The sequence below is a fragment of the Ammospiza caudacuta genome, chromosome 1 (assembly GCF_027887145.1).
Source record: "Ammospiza caudacuta isolate bAmmCau1 chromosome 1, bAmmCau1.pri, whole genome shotgun sequence".
Taxonomy (NCBI): domain Eukaryota; kingdom Metazoa; phylum Chordata; class Aves; order Passeriformes; family Passerellidae; genus Ammospiza; species Ammospiza caudacuta.
In genome coordinates, this window is record NC_080593.1 from 146,503,697 (window position 1) to 146,521,578 (window position 17,882).

The 17,882-nt window shown below is 40.6% G+C and overlaps 1 protein-coding gene across 1 annotated transcript in view; it reads right to left on the bottom strand.

Annotated features, from left to right (window-relative positions):
• Positions 1 to 17,882, bottom strand: part of KCNQ3 (potassium voltage-gated channel subfamily Q member 3) — a 197,993-nt gene that overhangs the window by 15,669 nt on the left and 164,442 nt on the right. Inside the window, exons 2-9 of the mRNA XM_058810794.1 lie at positions 15,808 to 15,898; positions 13,947 to 14,073; positions 12,088 to 12,260; positions 9,939 to 10,094; positions 8,474 to 8,584; positions 7,463 to 7,558; positions 6,020 to 6,114; positions 4,677 to 4,703 (exon numbers count right to left, since the gene is read on the bottom strand). Coding sequence (XP_058666777.1) covers positions 4,677 to 4,703; positions 6,020 to 6,114; positions 7,463 to 7,558; positions 8,474 to 8,584; positions 9,939 to 10,094; positions 12,088 to 12,260; positions 13,947 to 14,073; positions 15,808 to 15,898 — 876 coding nt within the window. The remainder of the gene's footprint in view (positions 1 to 4,676; positions 4,704 to 6,019; positions 6,115 to 7,462; positions 7,559 to 8,473; positions 8,585 to 9,938; positions 10,095 to 12,087; positions 12,261 to 13,946; positions 14,074 to 15,807; positions 15,899 to 17,882) is intronic.

Here is a 17,882-nt window from a genome sequence, read left to right on the forward strand (position 1 = left end):
AATGGATGCTGACCCACTTTTTGCTTCAAAGTGAACATATCATGTATCAAGCACTAGAAAGCAAATCAAACTGCTGAATCAAAGTCTCTTCACTATTGTGCATGGGCCAATCATCAAATGAAAAAATGGAGTGCTTTGCTTGCTGCTCTCCAAAAGCAGAAGAGCTCCAGCTAGAAAAGCTGAGTTGCAGGTAGATGGTTTCATGTTTGTGGAATGAAGTTGGAATGAGAAAACCAGATAAAGTTGAATGACAGCAAGGTATGGGATAGAGTGAAATACTTTGCAATTCAGTCAAAATATTATTTCTAATGATGTGTCTTCTGTATTCCTGAAGTGCCACAAGCTTTGTCTATGTTTCTTTGCAGGAAGGTAAAGTTCTTGCCCCAGGTCTTAGGTCACAGTTCAGCAAGATATTTAAGCATATCACTAACTTTATTCAGATTGCCAAAAGCATCCACTTGTTTTCCATTTAATGAACCAGAACCTGCAAATACACATGCAAAGATGTTGTTCCACTGAACTCAAATTCAAAGTAACTTGCATGAATTGTGTTGGCACGGTTGGGACCCCATAAGGAACAGTGTTTAGCTCTTACAGTATATTTTTCTCACAGTAAATTTCAAAATTCTTTGCAGACTAAGCTAGTTTAATTTCCATTCAATAGAAACAGAGAAAAGCACCTGTTTCTAAGCACATTCTTGGGAGAGCTAGGATAATGTCCCATGTTTTCTGAACAGTAGAACAATTAGCTATTTGTAAGGTCATGCAACTTTCTTTTTATGCTTAATAACTTTTCAGTCTTATTGTCCCTTACTTTTGATGGTGGTTAGGTGAGTTACTGTAGTTAAAACAGAAAGTGCAGGCAGGGAATGGCATGCAAGAAATATGAAAAGAATAATGCTCAACTGTTACTTAAACATATATACCTAAGTTTTCTTGTAAGGCTTGATCCAAAGAATGACTCCCTACTAATCATGACATTACTGTAAAGTGAAGAAAAGTTATTAAGATGAGACATTAATGATTACTCATGAAAAGCTGTGTGAAAAAGAATGGGAGCCTTTCATTTGTAGTTAATGCAGTGTGCAGATTAGAGTGGCCTTTTTTCCTTCCTTTTTTGGGCAGATGTATTAGGATTAATAGTTTACAACAAAATTTTACACCTTGCAAAGTAGCGTTTTATTTTCATTTTGTTGTCAGCATTGGCAATACAAAAATATACCATATTTCATGAATTCTTTCATACTCATTTAATAGGAAGGACAGGTACTCATTATGCCATTTAAAAAAAATCAACTCAACTTTCCAAAGGCACAGAAATATTATTTATCTTATAGAGATAGGGAAACAGGGATAAATGACTTTTCTGCAATCACATAATAATAGATCTAGAAATGAATATGCTCTCCTGATATCAAGTTCTAAAGCTGGACAATGAGGATCAGGAGTAATACCCTGGAAGAAAGTTCAAAATTCTTCACTAAAGTGCCTGTACATACAAGTTTAAATTCCGGTCAAAGTCAGTGGAACGGCTGCTAATAACAGCACTGAAAAATCAGCCCCCAATATTAATTCCTGAAAGACAGACATAAAAAGTTGCTCAGAATAAAAATATGTCTGGCAAGCAAATGCCCATCCTAAATGTAGGTCAGGCTCCCAAATGTTTGTTGAATGATTCACTGCATGCCTGCAGAAATGAGCATTAGTATCTCATCCTCATAAATCTCCCTTCTGGAGAGCTGAACAGATTGAAAAGCTTTGCAATACAGGGAGAAAAACAGTTACTGTCTGAGATTTCATGGGGCTGTGAGGTTAGGCATTGATTAAGGAAAAAAAAGCTGGTGGCACCTCTGGCATGAGGTCAGTAAACCCCTCATCAGTGAGCCACAGAGAGCACAGATCAGCTCCTCCTGGGTTGGGGAACTACACATAGGGAATATGCTCTTCTTAAGAGCAGCATCATAACTACCACTTGCCTTCACTTTTTACAGGACAGAGTCAAGCTCCAGTCCAAGGTCCTCTTCATCATATCTCACATTTTCACAGCTTTATTTTAAACGGAGCTTCAGTAAAGCCTTAGATTGCTGACAAAATTTACTTGATTTTCCACTGTGAAAAGTCCTTCCCTGCAGCCTTGCCTTGGGATCCAACTTCTGAAATGGATTTTCTGCTCATTTGTGACCCCTATGTTCTTCACAAATGGTCTAAGAACAAGGTCCTGTATCTATCTGTGACTTTGTCGTCATGCCAGCTCCTGCTTCTCTCCTGATCCAGGAGAGATCCTAGAAGGATGTGTCTTGGAGTTCAACTCTAGAACTGTGGAGTTCCTAAAGAACTTTCACTCTACTACTAAAACCTCTAAACTTAAAGCACTTCTGGTCCTCAAATTTTGACACAGCCAGGCCTCATTTTCAGTTTATGAAAAGCTTCTGTGAAAATTTTGGACCAATTATCTTATCTCCTTTGTCAACCATGGATCAGATGATGCAATTAATCACTACAGCAGCATTACTACTTATTTACTTTCTCTTTAAGTACTAAACTGATGGAAGAACCTCAAGACTGAGGACACTTATGGGCTGTTCTCCCCATTAGGCCCACATTCCCTTATTGCTCATTTATTTCAATACAGTCAAAGCACAAACTTCAGTGGAATACAAGGAATAGTTTCTATACCAAATCCCTGCAGAAGGAAGAAGATTTTTTTTTTTAATTATCTTGTTTGTAAATAAGAGTTTTATAAGAGATGGGATGTGGTACTGTCAAAACAACCAGATTTTATGGCTCAATCACATTTCTACTGAAGTCAGTGGATGTTCCCACAAGTGCCATCATACGTCTGTTTACCTGGAGGGTTTCCAATACCTTTAATTGAATGCCTCATTCCATAAACACATTTCTGCTAGCATGAAGGCTCCCATGCAGGTGTACTGATGATTTTGCTGAGGGTTATTATATATATAATAAAATAAAACCAAATTACATCCAGCTAGAATGAGGGGCCTTGGGATTATAGCTTTAAAGATTTTGAGCTGTGAGTAATACTTTTCCATTTTTAATTCAGTGTGTTGACATCAAATGATTTCTACTGCCCGAAAGCTCCAGTAACTCAGAACTGCTGCAGGTGCAGGAGCTTCTCTAGTGGGGCTGTGATCAACAGTGAACTGCAGCAGGCATTCTCTTACTTAATTTTAATCTGCTGCTGCATCTCAGCCAGAACATTTTGATTCAAGTTATGGAATTACATACTCAAAAGGATTTTAGCTCCTAATTTCTTCCCTACATATTAAAGACCAAAATTCAGCTGTTACCAAGACTGGAGATGGCTAAAATCTCCAAACATCTGCATTAATGCAACTGAGCTTGCTCATGACTGCTTAGCCTGGGGAGTGCCATGGCTCTAAAGTACTTGAGGTCCATGGGGGTTCACAAACTGGGTACCTCCCACCCAGTCATCTTTGAGGAGGTGCAAGTGAGCTCATGATTTTGATGGTAAGAGGAGGAAGACATCCTTTCCCAATAATCTGTCACTAGAGCACTTCCCTGTATTGTAAGAAAACTTGAGATAGGTTTTTCTTCTCTGCTAAATGAAGCTTGAATCCCAAAAGTTCCTAGAAGAACAGCAAGTGTAATTTTTTTTTTTTTGGTCAACTTCCTATATTGAAGTTCTCATCTGTTACATGGAATATTTAAAAAACAAAAATAAAAACATGACTTTTCATCAAGCCAGGGACTAGAACTCCAGACCTGACCTCTGGCTCACAGTTTTCAAATGTAGCTACAATTTTGTTCCTTTTCTCTGTGCTCTAAATGGTGAAGCAAACTGAAGTAGCTTCAGCACTGTGGAGCTATTTATCCTTTAATTGCTATTGAATTTCATGTGGGTGACTCATTGATAGTGGTTTAACATTAAGTTTTGAGTTACAATTAATGTATGTGCATTTGACTCTTCTACTTATCTGAAGAGGGTTATAAAGATATCATTTCCATTTCAGACTTTGCAGGTTGGCTGACAGTGGCTGCTCTGCTGCTTTTCAGTGACTGGCCAGTGCTGGGGTTGAGGATTCCTTCATTCTCTTTGCTTGTGAATACTCTGGTGTGATGGGGAGCCTGGGAGCTTTCCTGTTTTATTCAGCATGGGTGGCAACAGGCCCTCAAACCTAATGCACTTTTACAGTACTGCCAGAGAGACTGACTACCCTGCTGTTCCATCTTAGACACTCATCTCTGTATTTACTGTCAACAAAACTTTGCACAGGGTGAACTGTCACTGGGTCACACCACAACATTGCTCTGTGCAAGACTGTGAAGCAACAACAGCAACCAGAGTCTTAAATTCCCCCCAGAACAGCCTGGATGCTAAACCCTGGCTCTGCAGCATGGATCAGGAGAAATCTAGACCATGATTAGTCATAACAAACAATAAAGCTGTTTACAGACAATCAGCAAGCAACACTGCCTTTGTACAATTAGCATTTTAGCTGTGTTGTTAAACTAGGAAAAAAAGCAAGCAGTTAGGAAATGGACTTGTTAATAATTTTTAATGATTACCTGTGGTGTTAGTAGCATGATTTAGTTAACAGCTCATGAATCCACATATCCACATAGAACTATTTAGCTTGCATCCTCCAACAGCTGTATTAAAACATATATGTATAATAATGACAGCTACATACCTGGCAGTACCATCCAATTGCTCTTTCCTTTTATAGAAGAGAGGATGCATTACAAGAAAGCAATGAGAGAAAAATCACATCATAAATTCAGCATATTTTTAAAATATAAATTGCTAATCTACTGCTAATACCTTATTCCTCTTTTGTTCTGTGACCATAACTGACAGAAAAAGCAGAATAAAAGCTACATTTTCGACTAGCTATAAAACAAAAAAAGAAGTGATATAGATTTGTGAAACCAGTCTGTGCTGCTTAGATTGGCAATCCAGTCTTTAGTGAGCAGTGATCTTCCCTGCCCTCTTTCCCAGGATCTTATTTGCAAAGCACGTATTAAATTTCAGATTGCATCTGAATCACAGAAGAACCTAGACAAAATGAGCAAGCTTGAAGTCACAGTAATGAGTCCAGACTCCTTATGAATCTGAGAATTATTCTCTGAAAAACCCTGCGGTGAAGAAATCCTGAAGAAATTACTCTGTAATGGAAAATGTGGGAATAGACAGAAAATGAAAGCAATGAAGAAAAGGAAAGAAATGTTCTGAGCCTTAATTAAACACTTTTGGTGGGTTCTTTGTTTTTGTTGGGTTTTTTTGTTGCTGTTGTTTTTTTTTGTTTGTTTTGTTGTTTTTTTTGTAGAGGTTTCCTTTTTGAAGCGCATGAAATTGATTCTAAAAATGTATTGTGCCTAAAACAAAGAAAGGGTGAGTATTTGTAATTTGCCCTTGTGAAAGCAGGAGTCTGAAACATTTCAAGGCAGTCTTGAGCAACAGGTGGAGCTTCAGTATCAGGTAAGTGAGCACAACTATGCATGGAGACCTCTGAGTTGAACAGCAGTTTAGGGGCACTTTTCTTCAGAGTGAGGCACAGCAGCAAGAGCAGGAGGAACATTTAAAGCACTAACTTGGATATGTAATGCTCATTGTTATCAGCTCATAATCTGTAGCTAAAGGTCTTGGTTTTTCATAGGGCCATACAGGTTTTTTTAAAAAAAAACATTTTAAAATGTTTTTTTAAACTGTTAAGATCTAAGTGTGAGAAAGATGCTTGTTGGACAGGCAAGGAGAGTGAGGATCAATCTAATAGCCATAAACAGATAAGCATCCGTTTTATCTGAATGTCTTTATGTATGGAATACTTTCACTGAACTCAGAAGTGGTGACTGAAATTAAACCACTGCCTCAGAAAAGATTCCTCTTCTTCAGAAGAGTTTTCTGGAAAACATCTGTTGCCTACAAAAGCCTCACTGATATATATATATATGTATATATATATAAAGTCTGTGTTTCCTATCCTGACTGATACTTCACAGAAAATGATGATGGAGAGGTGGAAAATGCACTTACCTGAAAAATGGAAATGATACAATTGATTCATAAAACCTCCAGGTAGCAACTAAATCAATCCTGTTGGGGTTAGTAGCATAGTATCTCCAGGCAGCCTAAATTACAAGGGAGAGGAAATAATTAGTGTTAGGTGAAGTTATTTCCCATCTGACTGCAGCCAGACTCTGTCAAAGAACATAACAATGCACCTGAGTCACTATCTGGAAATTAATTACTAATCAGCCATACCAAATGAGTGCCACTATATGGAAAAACTTTTGACACTGAATTTTGATCTTGGAGGGCTGTTAAAGGAGACAGGACATGGAGAGAACCATTATCAGAACATGACATTACATTAGACTAAAATGGTTTTATTGTCCTGTCTGGTATGTCTAAAAGAGCTTCAAGCACTGCTGGACTTGTCCAGTAATTCTGGAAGTACTTAAGATAGTTTGCCTCCTAATGTATTATCAGAAGAAATTTCACTAGGCAATTTCCTACTTCAGCATTTAGTTCAAATTAAAATTCCCCCCAAAAAATTTCCCCAACCTGAAACCCACTAGCTGCATAAGCTACCTGATCAGTGGAGATGCTTTAATTTAAAATTAAGTTCCATCAAATTCTATTCACAATTCATGCCTGCAGCCCCTCTGTTTGCTAAAGTGTGTTTTTAATGAGAACAGCCATGAATTTTAATGCCATTCAGCCTATTTCTCCTGAGGACTGGCTCAATCCTGAGCTCCAATGCTTCCATTTGTTATCACAGAAACTTTCTCTGTCCCTCTGTGAAAATGATGTAATTTACTTAACTGTTCTCAGGATGTGCTCCATACCTAGTAAGAATAAATAATTTCAAATTTGTCAGCATACAGACAATGATTTTAAGCTTAATATCCTGAATTCATAACAAAGGCCATAACTGGGCTCTCTTCCCATTGAATTTCTAGATCATCCAATGACATAACAAAGGATACAGGGTGCAGATTAGTTTTTAAACCCCACATATACTATTTATATTATTTGCCTTGATTGAAATTGTCACTGTCTATTGTGTTACTTCTATTGCTGTTTTCACATCAATAACAACATAACTGTTTGCACAGAAAAGCATTTTCTCAAGGGAACTGAAAAAAAATCTGTATTTTGTAAAGAATGTGTTTTCAACAGCTTGTTTCCTGTTATTTTGTGGCAGTGATGAAGAAGCCAGTTGGTTTACAGAAGCTAGCAGATGAGATCCTTTCTTTGCAAGACACTGTTCTTCTGAAAGTTATTCTGGGAATTGAGAGATTCCTCAAAACTGCAAAGGCCTCTGCATTATCCAGCTCAACTGACAAACAAAATTCTCACCTCCTGCAAAGGGAACTGAGAATTTGGGCAGGGGAAAAGTGGTAACCCTTGCTAACATGATGCAGTATTCTTCATGCACAGCACTTTTTCAAGGAAGAGGAAAGGGCTGCAAACCTGAATGAGCTCAGCTGCTGGCTTTCTTCTTTTCTCAAAATGTTTTTGACGATGCTGCTCCTGGACCTTCAGTGCCAGCCCTGACCCCAGAATGCCCTGGAAGCATAGAGTGATGCAAGATTTTAGACTTTTCTTACTCAGAACAAAAGGGATTAATGATGAGAGGATGCAGGGTGGAGATGGAGATGGCCACAGGGAGTCTCTGTGCAGTTCCCATGCCTTTCCTGCTGCTCCACTCATGGGACAGGAGGTTGTCATGCTCCTCTCAAGGACCACAGGCCACACCAAACCATTAAAGGTCCTCAAGATGTCTACTGCCTTCCCAAGCTGGTGGTTTCCAGCTGCTGTGTTACTTTCCATTTCCACTGAAACTCTGCTTGCATGATACAAGGGCTGTGCTATACCATGCTTTGGATCTGAGAGCGCAGGACTTGTCATCCTTTGTGAAATTCTTTCCAAGTCTGGATCTAGAGGAAAAATATCCTAAAATGTGGGACTGGGGCAGTTTCTGTTGCTATTCAGCCCATCTCAGTCAGATTTTGTCTCTTTCTTATCTGAGGACATTGCAGACAAAGGAAATAAAGGGCTGGGTAAGATGGGTCAAATTCTAATTATTACATTGGTGGGCCCCAAATCCTTTGAAAATATGTTTTGTGGGGGTTTTGCTAATAAGTACCAGTAAATTACCAAATGCCAGTGTACAGTCTCATGAACTGCCTTGTGATTTCCTATATTGTTCACTTGCTGGTTTAATTCTGTCCTGTCCAACTAGCACTGTCAGGCAATGCCCACATAATGACTTGAGGAGTATTGGGGTGACATATTATTCCCAATAGGCTCTGTGCAAAGTTGGGAAGAAACAAGTTCCATTTCCTGATACAGACCCACTCAAGAATCTGGAGTATTTCTTTAAAAGAGATTTGGTTCCACTGGTGATTTTATTAAATTTACCTTCTTTTTGCAAGTGCACAGAGCTGGGCTGTGTCTAACAGAGGAGGGGAAGGTACTTACTGCAGGAAGAGCAAAGAAGGACACTCCAATGAGAGAGAAGGTGGCTGCAATCAGCCGTCCCTCCCATGTTTTAGGGGTTTTGTCACCGTATCCAATTGTGGCGAGGGTGATCTGTGGGCACAAGAACCAGGGTTTAATGTGAGAAAAACAAAGCCAACAGCTCTGTGTAAATGCCACCATGAAAGCTGTGTATGTAACTCAGCCCTGAGGATGCTCATGCACAGCTTGGTGGAATAGGATCTTGAGGATGGGTCAACGAATTTTTTGATGGCATCATAATCCCAAGGCACTGCATGGAGAATGGCTTTAGTCTCAAAGCAGCTGCCTCTTTCAGGTGCATTTGCTGCAAGTGAACTCCACATAAATCTCCTGCTCACCATCAGTACACAGTCAGGAATGGGATTTGCCACTTTTAACAGCTTGCAGGCCCTTAATAACGTGTCAGAACTAGCTCTACCTGAAGTTCTGGTGTTTTTAAAACAAAGATGTCTTTGTGAAAACATTCTCCTTTCTGACACATTTGTTAATTTCCAGCTGTGTACATTTTCTCATCACTGAGACTCCATCTAAATGTCCTGGATATCAAAGGACATGGAAACATCCAGGTGTTCTAGGCAACACTTGGTATCTTTTGACTAATAATGGGGGAAGGGGAGTATTTTATATTTATGAGTGAACTACATTGAATAAAAAATATGCTGCTGAATTTAAGTCACAGCATGACATAGACTTCCTCAACTATCAGTAACAAAGCAACGTGAATTCTGGAATGGCAGGAATATCCGATTGAATGAGTGGTGCAAACCAATACTCCTCTCTTAATCAGAAGAGACAAGAACAGATGTATCAAAAGTCCCTCTTGTTCAGCATTTTACCACTAATGGCACTCCCTAATCTTTGAGGAATGCATGTAAGACATGAGAATTGTTATGTTAACCTTTCCAGAAATATTTTTTTACTTCCTCCATCTGAACCCAGAGATATCTTCAGTCACTGCCTCCATAAGAACTAAACCTGCTATGCATGTCTTCCTCAACTGCCCAAATGTTTGGTGCTCTTTGACAGCCCAACAGACCCATCCACTGGGCACCTCTGGCTCTGCCATTTTCTGAGGAACACAGCTCTCACTGCAGGACACTGCTGGCATGAGAGCTCAGTCTCCCATAGTGCAGTTACACCTAAAGAGATGCTCCTCTAAAAGAGATTTCCCAGGCACCAGGAACACAGATTGATTTCTGAAGGAAATTAAGCACCTAAGGGCCATTTTCTGAAAATCAACCTGAAAATCAGCAGGGTTGTAGGTTCTGTCAATTGGTTGTAGAGACACCCCTACTTTGGTTATGTTCCTGTGTAATGTGCCTTTCACCCAGATATAGCAGCACTTGTACTGTAATCCCTAAAACTTTATCTCTTCTTGGACATGGAGTTTTAAAGAAGTGCATAAGGTAATTTTGGAGTCACTTACCAGCCCCCACCACAGCGCATCTGCATAGGTTTCAAACTCCTCTTTCATCTCCACCCCATTAGCATCTTTTTCAGGAACATCTTTTTCAACCAGATAAACAAGAAATGAGGATAAGATGAGTGTCAGGAACCCAATGTACCAAGCAGTGATGAGCTCCTGCAAAAGAAACAGATGAACAGAGAGGGGCTGAAAAGAGCCTCAATATCCACAGGAGGAGAGAGAAGCATAGAGGGTAACAGCAGAGCTGTCACTGCTGGCTGTGGTCACATCCACGACCAGCCCAGCTCAGCACTTAGTGGGAAATAATGCAGAGATTTACAAGAATTGGCCCTTACACAGAACCTTCCTTAGGAGCAGCCTGGAGGAATCTGCAGCTGTGGCTCTGCTTTAAGCTGGGCTAAGGGCTGAGCTGCACCCATGGCACAGGGGGATGCAGGGCTCTGACCCTGACCTTGGCTTTTTCCTTTCCTTCTGCCCCTGGGCCTGGCCAGTCTTGGCAAACAAACCAACATCTCTGCTCTCTCCCTACCTCCAGAGAGCCAAGGCTGCAGGAGGCACTTCCATCTCTTCAGCCATAACAAAGCTGATCCCATCATGAATGATGTTTTCATAATGAATTTATGCAATAAGAACAGACCTTGAAAATATTCAGTGTGCAAACAAACCCCAAACTTTCTGTTTTAGAGAGAATGATTAAAGTGGAGTGCCCCATAGAGGCAGGGCATGCAGCCACCCAAGTTAAAATCCCAGAATGCCAGAATATCTGAAAAAAGGCAGAAAATTTTTTTAGGTCTTCAGAGGTAGGTAAAAAAATCAATATTCCAATTCATTTTTATCATTCATATTAGTCATTCATCCAATTCAATTCAGTGTATTGAGACAAAAAAAAAAAAAAGAAAAAAGTTGTAGCTGATAACTATATAATTGAATCTTGAAATAAGTGAAAAACTTTCCTAGCTAATTTCTGGTGTGCAGTCAGAGAAGGAAATTAGCAAAATTATTTTGTCATTGTCTCCAGTAAAGCAAAGTTCTCACAACCCCCTCTAATCTCCCCCAGCCAGCTGAGGTCTAAAAGTGCATGGTGAGGAACCAAACAAGTAATACTTGAACGAAATCCCACACAATGAAGCCTTTAGCAATTCTAAACAATGTTTTTGTTACACAGACTTCTTCCACGATCTGTTTCCTGAGAAACATTTTTGACATAAGTGTTTATCTGCCACCTGTCTTGTAGCAAGTTTATATGAGGAAGAGGCAGAAGTTCATAAGAAATGAAGCATGGTGGGCATCCCCATTAGTCTGTGCACAGAAGCAACGTCTAAATATGCTATGCCAGCTGGCACTTTAACCTTCAAAACCCCCTAAGATGTCAGGAATGTCATCCATGGGTAAGAAAAAGCAGTATGTAGTGGAGTATATGTCTTTTTTCTATAACCTGTGCAGATGAGAAATCTCATCTAGAGGATGAGATAGCAGATATTTTAAACAGAGATTTTAAGCAGATAGTTTTTGACTTGTAATAGTGTTTTGTGAAAATGCAAGAACACAAATACCTGTCTGGTGCAAGACAGGGTGTGTCTGACTACAGCATCAAGTTGGGCCAAGTAAAGATGACTTCAGAAATTTTTGCCTTTCAGGATTCCCTCTGTGTCCATCTCTGTATTGTCTGACCTAAGCTTCCAAAGAAAAATTTTGCCTGTAGCTCCCTTGGAAACCACATTTCTGTGCACATTTCTCAGGCTACCCAGCCTCTTTCCATCCCTTCAGAGACCTACTCCATCTGTTGATCAGAAAAGTCTGAGACGCCACTACAAACATGTTGCAACTTCCCAGGCTTTTTTTGTCAAGGATTTCAGCATCCTTCACTACAAAAGGGATGTCCCTGCTTTCCATTCACAGTAAAGGCAAAATTCTTGTTGTAACATGTGGGAATGAACATGGTCTCATTTCCCAGCATCGCTATTGAGCACAGACAGGTAAAACAAAGGACAAAATGGTTCAGAGAATGGAAAAGGGAATAAAGCTGAAAGAACAAAACTGTATTTTGAACTGCTAAACATAACCCCAAGGCACTGCTGTACTTGTGCACCCCCTCTCCTTTTAATCTTTCCCCCAAGCCCCTTCTGAGCCCTGCAAGCTCCTCACTCACTTTGCTGTGTGCACAAATGGCTGATCCCAAAAGTTTCCAGGTGCCGCCGCGCCGGTCCATGCGCAGCATCCGGAGGATCTGAAGGAAGCGGAGGCTTCTGAGAGACGTTGCCAGAACATTGCCCTGGTTCCCAACAGCAACCACTGGCACTGAAGCAATCAGCACAAAGATATCTGCAAGGCAAAAAGGACAAAGCCTGCCAACAAAAGTGGCCCCATCACCTGCTTCTTAATCCCATCTGGCTGTGCTGCAAATTTCCCTAGGCGAGTTTCAGAGCTGCCTGCAAATGCCTTCTCCTGCCAATTAATCAGATATCTGCAGCTGCCACACATCAGTATCAGGCACAGAACCCCCTGGAAAGCCTTGGGATCTATTTACAGATCAATGCACTGGACCTGAGACACTGAGCTCACTTAGGGATGCGCGGAACAGTGTCCTAATGCTGACAGAAAATCAGCTTTGGCTTCATCTATGCCACTGGAACACCACAGTGAACAGGTCAGCAGATGAGAAATTCAGGTTTGATGGTACCATTACGATTTTGTTCTTCTGGCTGAGTTTTCCCACTAAAATCTTGCAATCACTACTACTATTTTTTTGAAAATGCTCACAGGAGCAATTTGCTGATAACTAAAGAGGTTTGAAATGTGAATAAATTATTTTTGTTTTCTTTCTTTTTTTTTGTTTCCCCCCGCTTTTTTATCCTATATACACATACAAGAAGGAAGTGGTACCAAACAGCTTCAAACATGCTCTGGGCACTCAGTCTTTGATTATTGTCTTTATTGTCTATTTCCAGCCAAAAAAGTGGATTTCATATTTATTCACTTCCAATCATTCTCAAAACAAACTTGTACCAGTGGCAAATGAGAGATGATTTTAATAAATCCAGGATATCTTCTGGTTTTTACCCAGATATCAATGAAGATTCATACTCAGGAGTGAGATGACACTGTTACTGAGAAGGAATGAGACAGAATCAATCCCACTTGTTCACATCTGCTGCCTTCCCAAGCCTACTAAAATATAAGTATTTGTACAACAGTAGCACCCAAAGGAGCATCACTAAATTGAGGATAGCACAGATGCACAAAGAAAATTTGTCACAATTTTGTCTACCATTTAGATCCATGAGATGAACAAAAGGAGAGGCTTGTATTCATGCAGCACCATGGCTCAGAATGTTATGTGCCGTACAAATAAAGAAAAAAACCCAGTGCTTGGCCTGAAGAGAGTTGAAACAAGTGAGGGTATCCTAAAATCAGTGAATGAATGGGGATGACCAGGGTTCAGGGCAGACTGAGCTCCTGAATGTTGGCTGGTTGGTTTGTGGATATAATGAGTAGTTGCAGGAGGGTATTCAAACATGAATAATGAGTAATTGTGTGGATAATTATAGGCAGTGCCTTCCAAGCTTGAAAGACAACATGGGAGAAATCACAAAGATACTGTTTGTAAATACAGACAACAATACAATTGTAAAACAAAACACAAATATGAAAGGGAGCTGGGGAAGATGGTATAGAGTCAGGTTTGAAACTGAAGGCAGAGAGAGTCTTCCTGAGGATGAGCTTAAGAAAAGTGAAATGGGGCTCAGGACAAGAAAAACGTATTTGAAGAGTAGAAGCATTCATTTTTTTTTTCTCATTTACTAGGTAGCCAAGTGTCTCTTAACTACAAGTTATTTCTGGGTACTTGAAATAATTGCTCCAAGCAGGACAGAAGTCCTGGCATAAAGGGCAGATATGATTTTGGTGCTCTTTGCACTGCCAATCACCAGTTTTTTGATATCCCCCAAACTGGCTTAAAAGGAAAAGGGACCTTAATGAGGCAAACAGTAGTAGAGAGTAGGTGCCTACCCAGCATGCACAAAGGCTTCCTGGCAAATTTGAGTCTCCCCCTCCATCCTTTGTAGCGACAGCAACAGCCAGCAGCCCAGATTCTTAAGGCAAACTCTGCTCCAAAGATGAAAATGGCAAAAGTTTCCTGTATCGAGACACAAACAACATTGTTAGTCTCACAAGTTTTGCAGTAATTTTGAACACAAGGATACAGTTGAAGGAAACAGATGAGGTGCAAGTGTTAGGATATGTGTAAGAGAGAGGAAAAAAGTGGAGGAGAATCGAGATTGGTGGCAGAGGCAAGGCAAACAGGGGACACAGTTTTCCAGCCTGCTAATTACCATGCAGGAAGGATTTGCCCCTGCTGTTGGGTAAAAGTGAAGTGCTCACCCTGGAAGGAGAATCACTTCACAGAAAGACTTCCTGCTCCACACAAAATGAGGAGATGTATGTGAGGAGTGACCGCAGAGTCTCCAGGGCACTCTGTGCCCACCCCCAGGGTCAGCCACCAGCAGCTCATGCAGCCACATCTGTCCAGACAGGGCAGGACACAGGATACTCACATGGTCATAACTTTAAAGCAGTGATAAAGACATATGTAAGACACATTTAAGGCATATGTTGTTCCCTTAAATTCCTGGTGGATGAAAGAATGGGATTTTCCACCTTGCTCCAGACCCTTTCTAAGCATGGGAAGGGAATGGGGAGCAAAGAGCTTCTCTGAGATGCTCAGCAGGGTGGGGTGCCAAAGGCAGCCTGGGGCACATGGTTACTTTTCCTCTCTGTGAATTGCTGGCAAGAAGAAAAAGGAGACTTTTCCTCATGCTCATTGCCCACAGCTTCTAAAAGCTGCTGAGAGCCATGTAAAAACAAGCACAGGAGAAGGAAAGATAGGTAACCTCAGGCTTTTTCAAATGTGAAAGATGGGCCTAAGCAGGGTAACAGAGACCAAAAGCAAGTTTCCCATTCCCTGAGGGATGAAGGTGTTTTCATACAGGCACTTTTTGAGAAAGAACATGCAAGAGGAATTCACCTTTCATTCCTTTTGGCATTTAGCTCTTGCTTGAATCTATATGTCTCTGGAGGTACAAGGGGAAATGGAAATTGAGATCCTGGAACTAATTTTAGTGTGCAGTTTCCCTAGGGATACTTTAAACAAGGCCAGGTTAAGTGAGACATTGTGCCCTGTATTTTATGATAGCTATGGGAGCAAAGAAAGTTCATTTTTAGGGTCATTTTCATAAAATGTTGAATTTGCAATTTTATATTTAGGGAGGGTTTTTTCTTTTTTTTAATTCTTCTGCTAAATGGGAAGCCTTGCTGAAATAAAGTCTTGAGCATGAACTTCAGCATTTATAGAACAAGCAATCTGGAATGTGTTTGCTGTGAATATATTTTCTCTCAAAGGCACTGCCTGAAGCAATTTCAGTTATGCTGCTATTGGACAAAAACATGAATCCAACTCTGATGGATTGAAAGAAATACTAGGATTAATAGAATACTATAGAATTAATCAAAAGTGTTGAAAGATTCCTCCAAAAATATTTTTCAAGTGTGCTTAGGTCTGGCACGGTCAATAGGAAATTTCCTGATAATCTGATGGAAGGACTGTCAGACAAATGCTGAAAAGCCATTGTTTAAAAGCCTCAGGATAGGGTCTTTGCTCTCATTTTCTTTTTGTTCAGGAACCTCACTTACTTTTTACTCAGTTGGTGTTGACAATGGACTGGGAACTCTCCAATATGTAAGTGCACAGTCACTGCTGCAGGAGCAGAAGCCTCACTGCATGCACAGCTGGGAGCAAGTTTCCATCCCTGCTGCTGGGGCTGATTTCATCCAGGACATTACCAGGGTGATGCAGCAGCCACAGTTCACTTACCAGCAAGAGGAGCCAGTCTCCAGAAACTGTTTCATACTCCTTGAAAGTTGTCAGGACTGCTAAGATCAAACACCCCAAGACAATCAGAAACCTGAAATGAAATAAAAAGCACAGCATTTTTAATCCCTTCTCTATTTGCACTGGAGATATTGCCTATAAAATCATGAGTAGAGATCTCCACGGGATGGCTGCTCCCTGTTGGTGAGAATGAAGTGGGTTCTGATGAAGATCAGAAGTTTTCAACCAGGTTGGAGCAGGGGGAATTGGCAGTCATAGCAAAATCCAGAGTCAGAATGTTGCTGGGACAGACATGCTTTAATCAACCCATATTCTTCAGGAATGAGATGGGTGATAGTGCATTTTGGGAAGGGCTTGCATGATATGCAGAGGATTGTGTTGCTCAGGAGGTCCATTCCAAGCTGTGTGCTGCCCAGAATGGCACTGCAGTTACTGCCAATGGATCTCCCTGGCACACCCTGAGGCCTGGGAAAGAGTAAATGCTTCACTACAAGGCAGCACTGGAACAAATCCTCCCTTGAAAACTGCATTTCATTTCTTTTTCTTTTTTCTTCTCTTTTTTGCACTCATTTCTATGCAGATGAAAAGACAAAAAGGTTTGAAAGAGTAACAAGAGAGGATAAATTTCTGCTCTCCAGTAAACAAAGTATATGATAAATCATTGCCCCTGTGTTATTTTCTGCCTGTGAGGCTCCAGAACACAGAGATTTGACTAAAAATTTAACTCCCACTGCTGGCAAATCCAATTCAGTCTAATTGATCTGCTTTGGAAAATTATTCCCAGGTTCAAGCTATTCAAAATCTTTTATAGAAGTGAAGCAAAGGAGCAAACTCATATTCTGGTACTTCATGTACCCAAATCATGGGCATTTTAATGTGTTTCCAAAACTTGATCCACAGGAACAGAGGGGCAGGCGGCCATAGAAATATTTTGAGTTTAATGAATAAATTAGAAAGATGTCTTTGTAAAAGCTCTGGATGCTCTGCTTTCATAACTAGGGTACATCAAAGAAATGATAGGCATTAGGTACTGAAATCACCCAGGGAAAAAAGCTTGTGAAGAATCAAGCTGTGTTTATGTGTACTACCTGCTTTGAATTTCAATCTGGTTCCTGTAGTGTGATTTCATCTCTTGCTGAGAAAAACTCCACTTTGTTTCACTGGGTGAAATGAGCAGAGACAGAGCCTGCAGAGGAGGCAGGGACAAGGGACTCAGCTCAGCAACATGAAAACCTTGGGTTTTCATTTCCTTCATGTCTGAGAAAACCTAGGGCTAAAGAGGGGTATTCTGAGAATGTGTACATTATTTGCAGATGGAGTGAAAGGACAGAGGTGAGCTCCAGATAGCTCCTGATGGTTTTTGGGGGAACTTCCTCCAAGCAGAGTCCACTAGCACCCTACATGCAAGGAAAAGACAACAGTGAAACACTTCATAGCAAACCCTGAAGGATTACTTTGCAGTGGCTTCTCTGAAATTCACTGTTCTTATGCCAGGAAAATTTCAGATCAGCCATTTTGAGCAAGGTTATAACAGAGGTAAATGTGTTTGCTCATGCTAAATAATTTTGGATTTCTTTGGCGAGTTTCACCTTTTCCCACTCCTCAGCCCTGCTCTAGAGCATGGATTATGTAGTTGGTAGGAAACAGACCAAAATATGTCTTTTGCATCTACCTATAACCACACTACTGCTTCTCAAGACATTTGGCAGTTCATGTAGCAATTTTGTAGTGCTCCTTCCATGCCCTTGAGTTTTGTCACACAATATCTTGTTGTCCCCTCCATGCAGTTATAAAACCAGTGGCTCCTTGGCTTCCCAAGACCCATGATCCAGCTGTCCATAACCTCCAAGAGCAAACAAGTGAAAACTAAACAAAGGCAACATGATCTCTTTGATTAACTATAAGCCACCTATACTCTGCCACACTACAGCCTTTAGAGTGGCAGCATCACCAACACCCCATTTAAAGCCTTGAGCAGCTGCTCCTTGGTACTTTCCACTACAGCCACTTCTTTATACCATGTGAAAATTCGGTCACCCATCAGCTCACAAGCATAA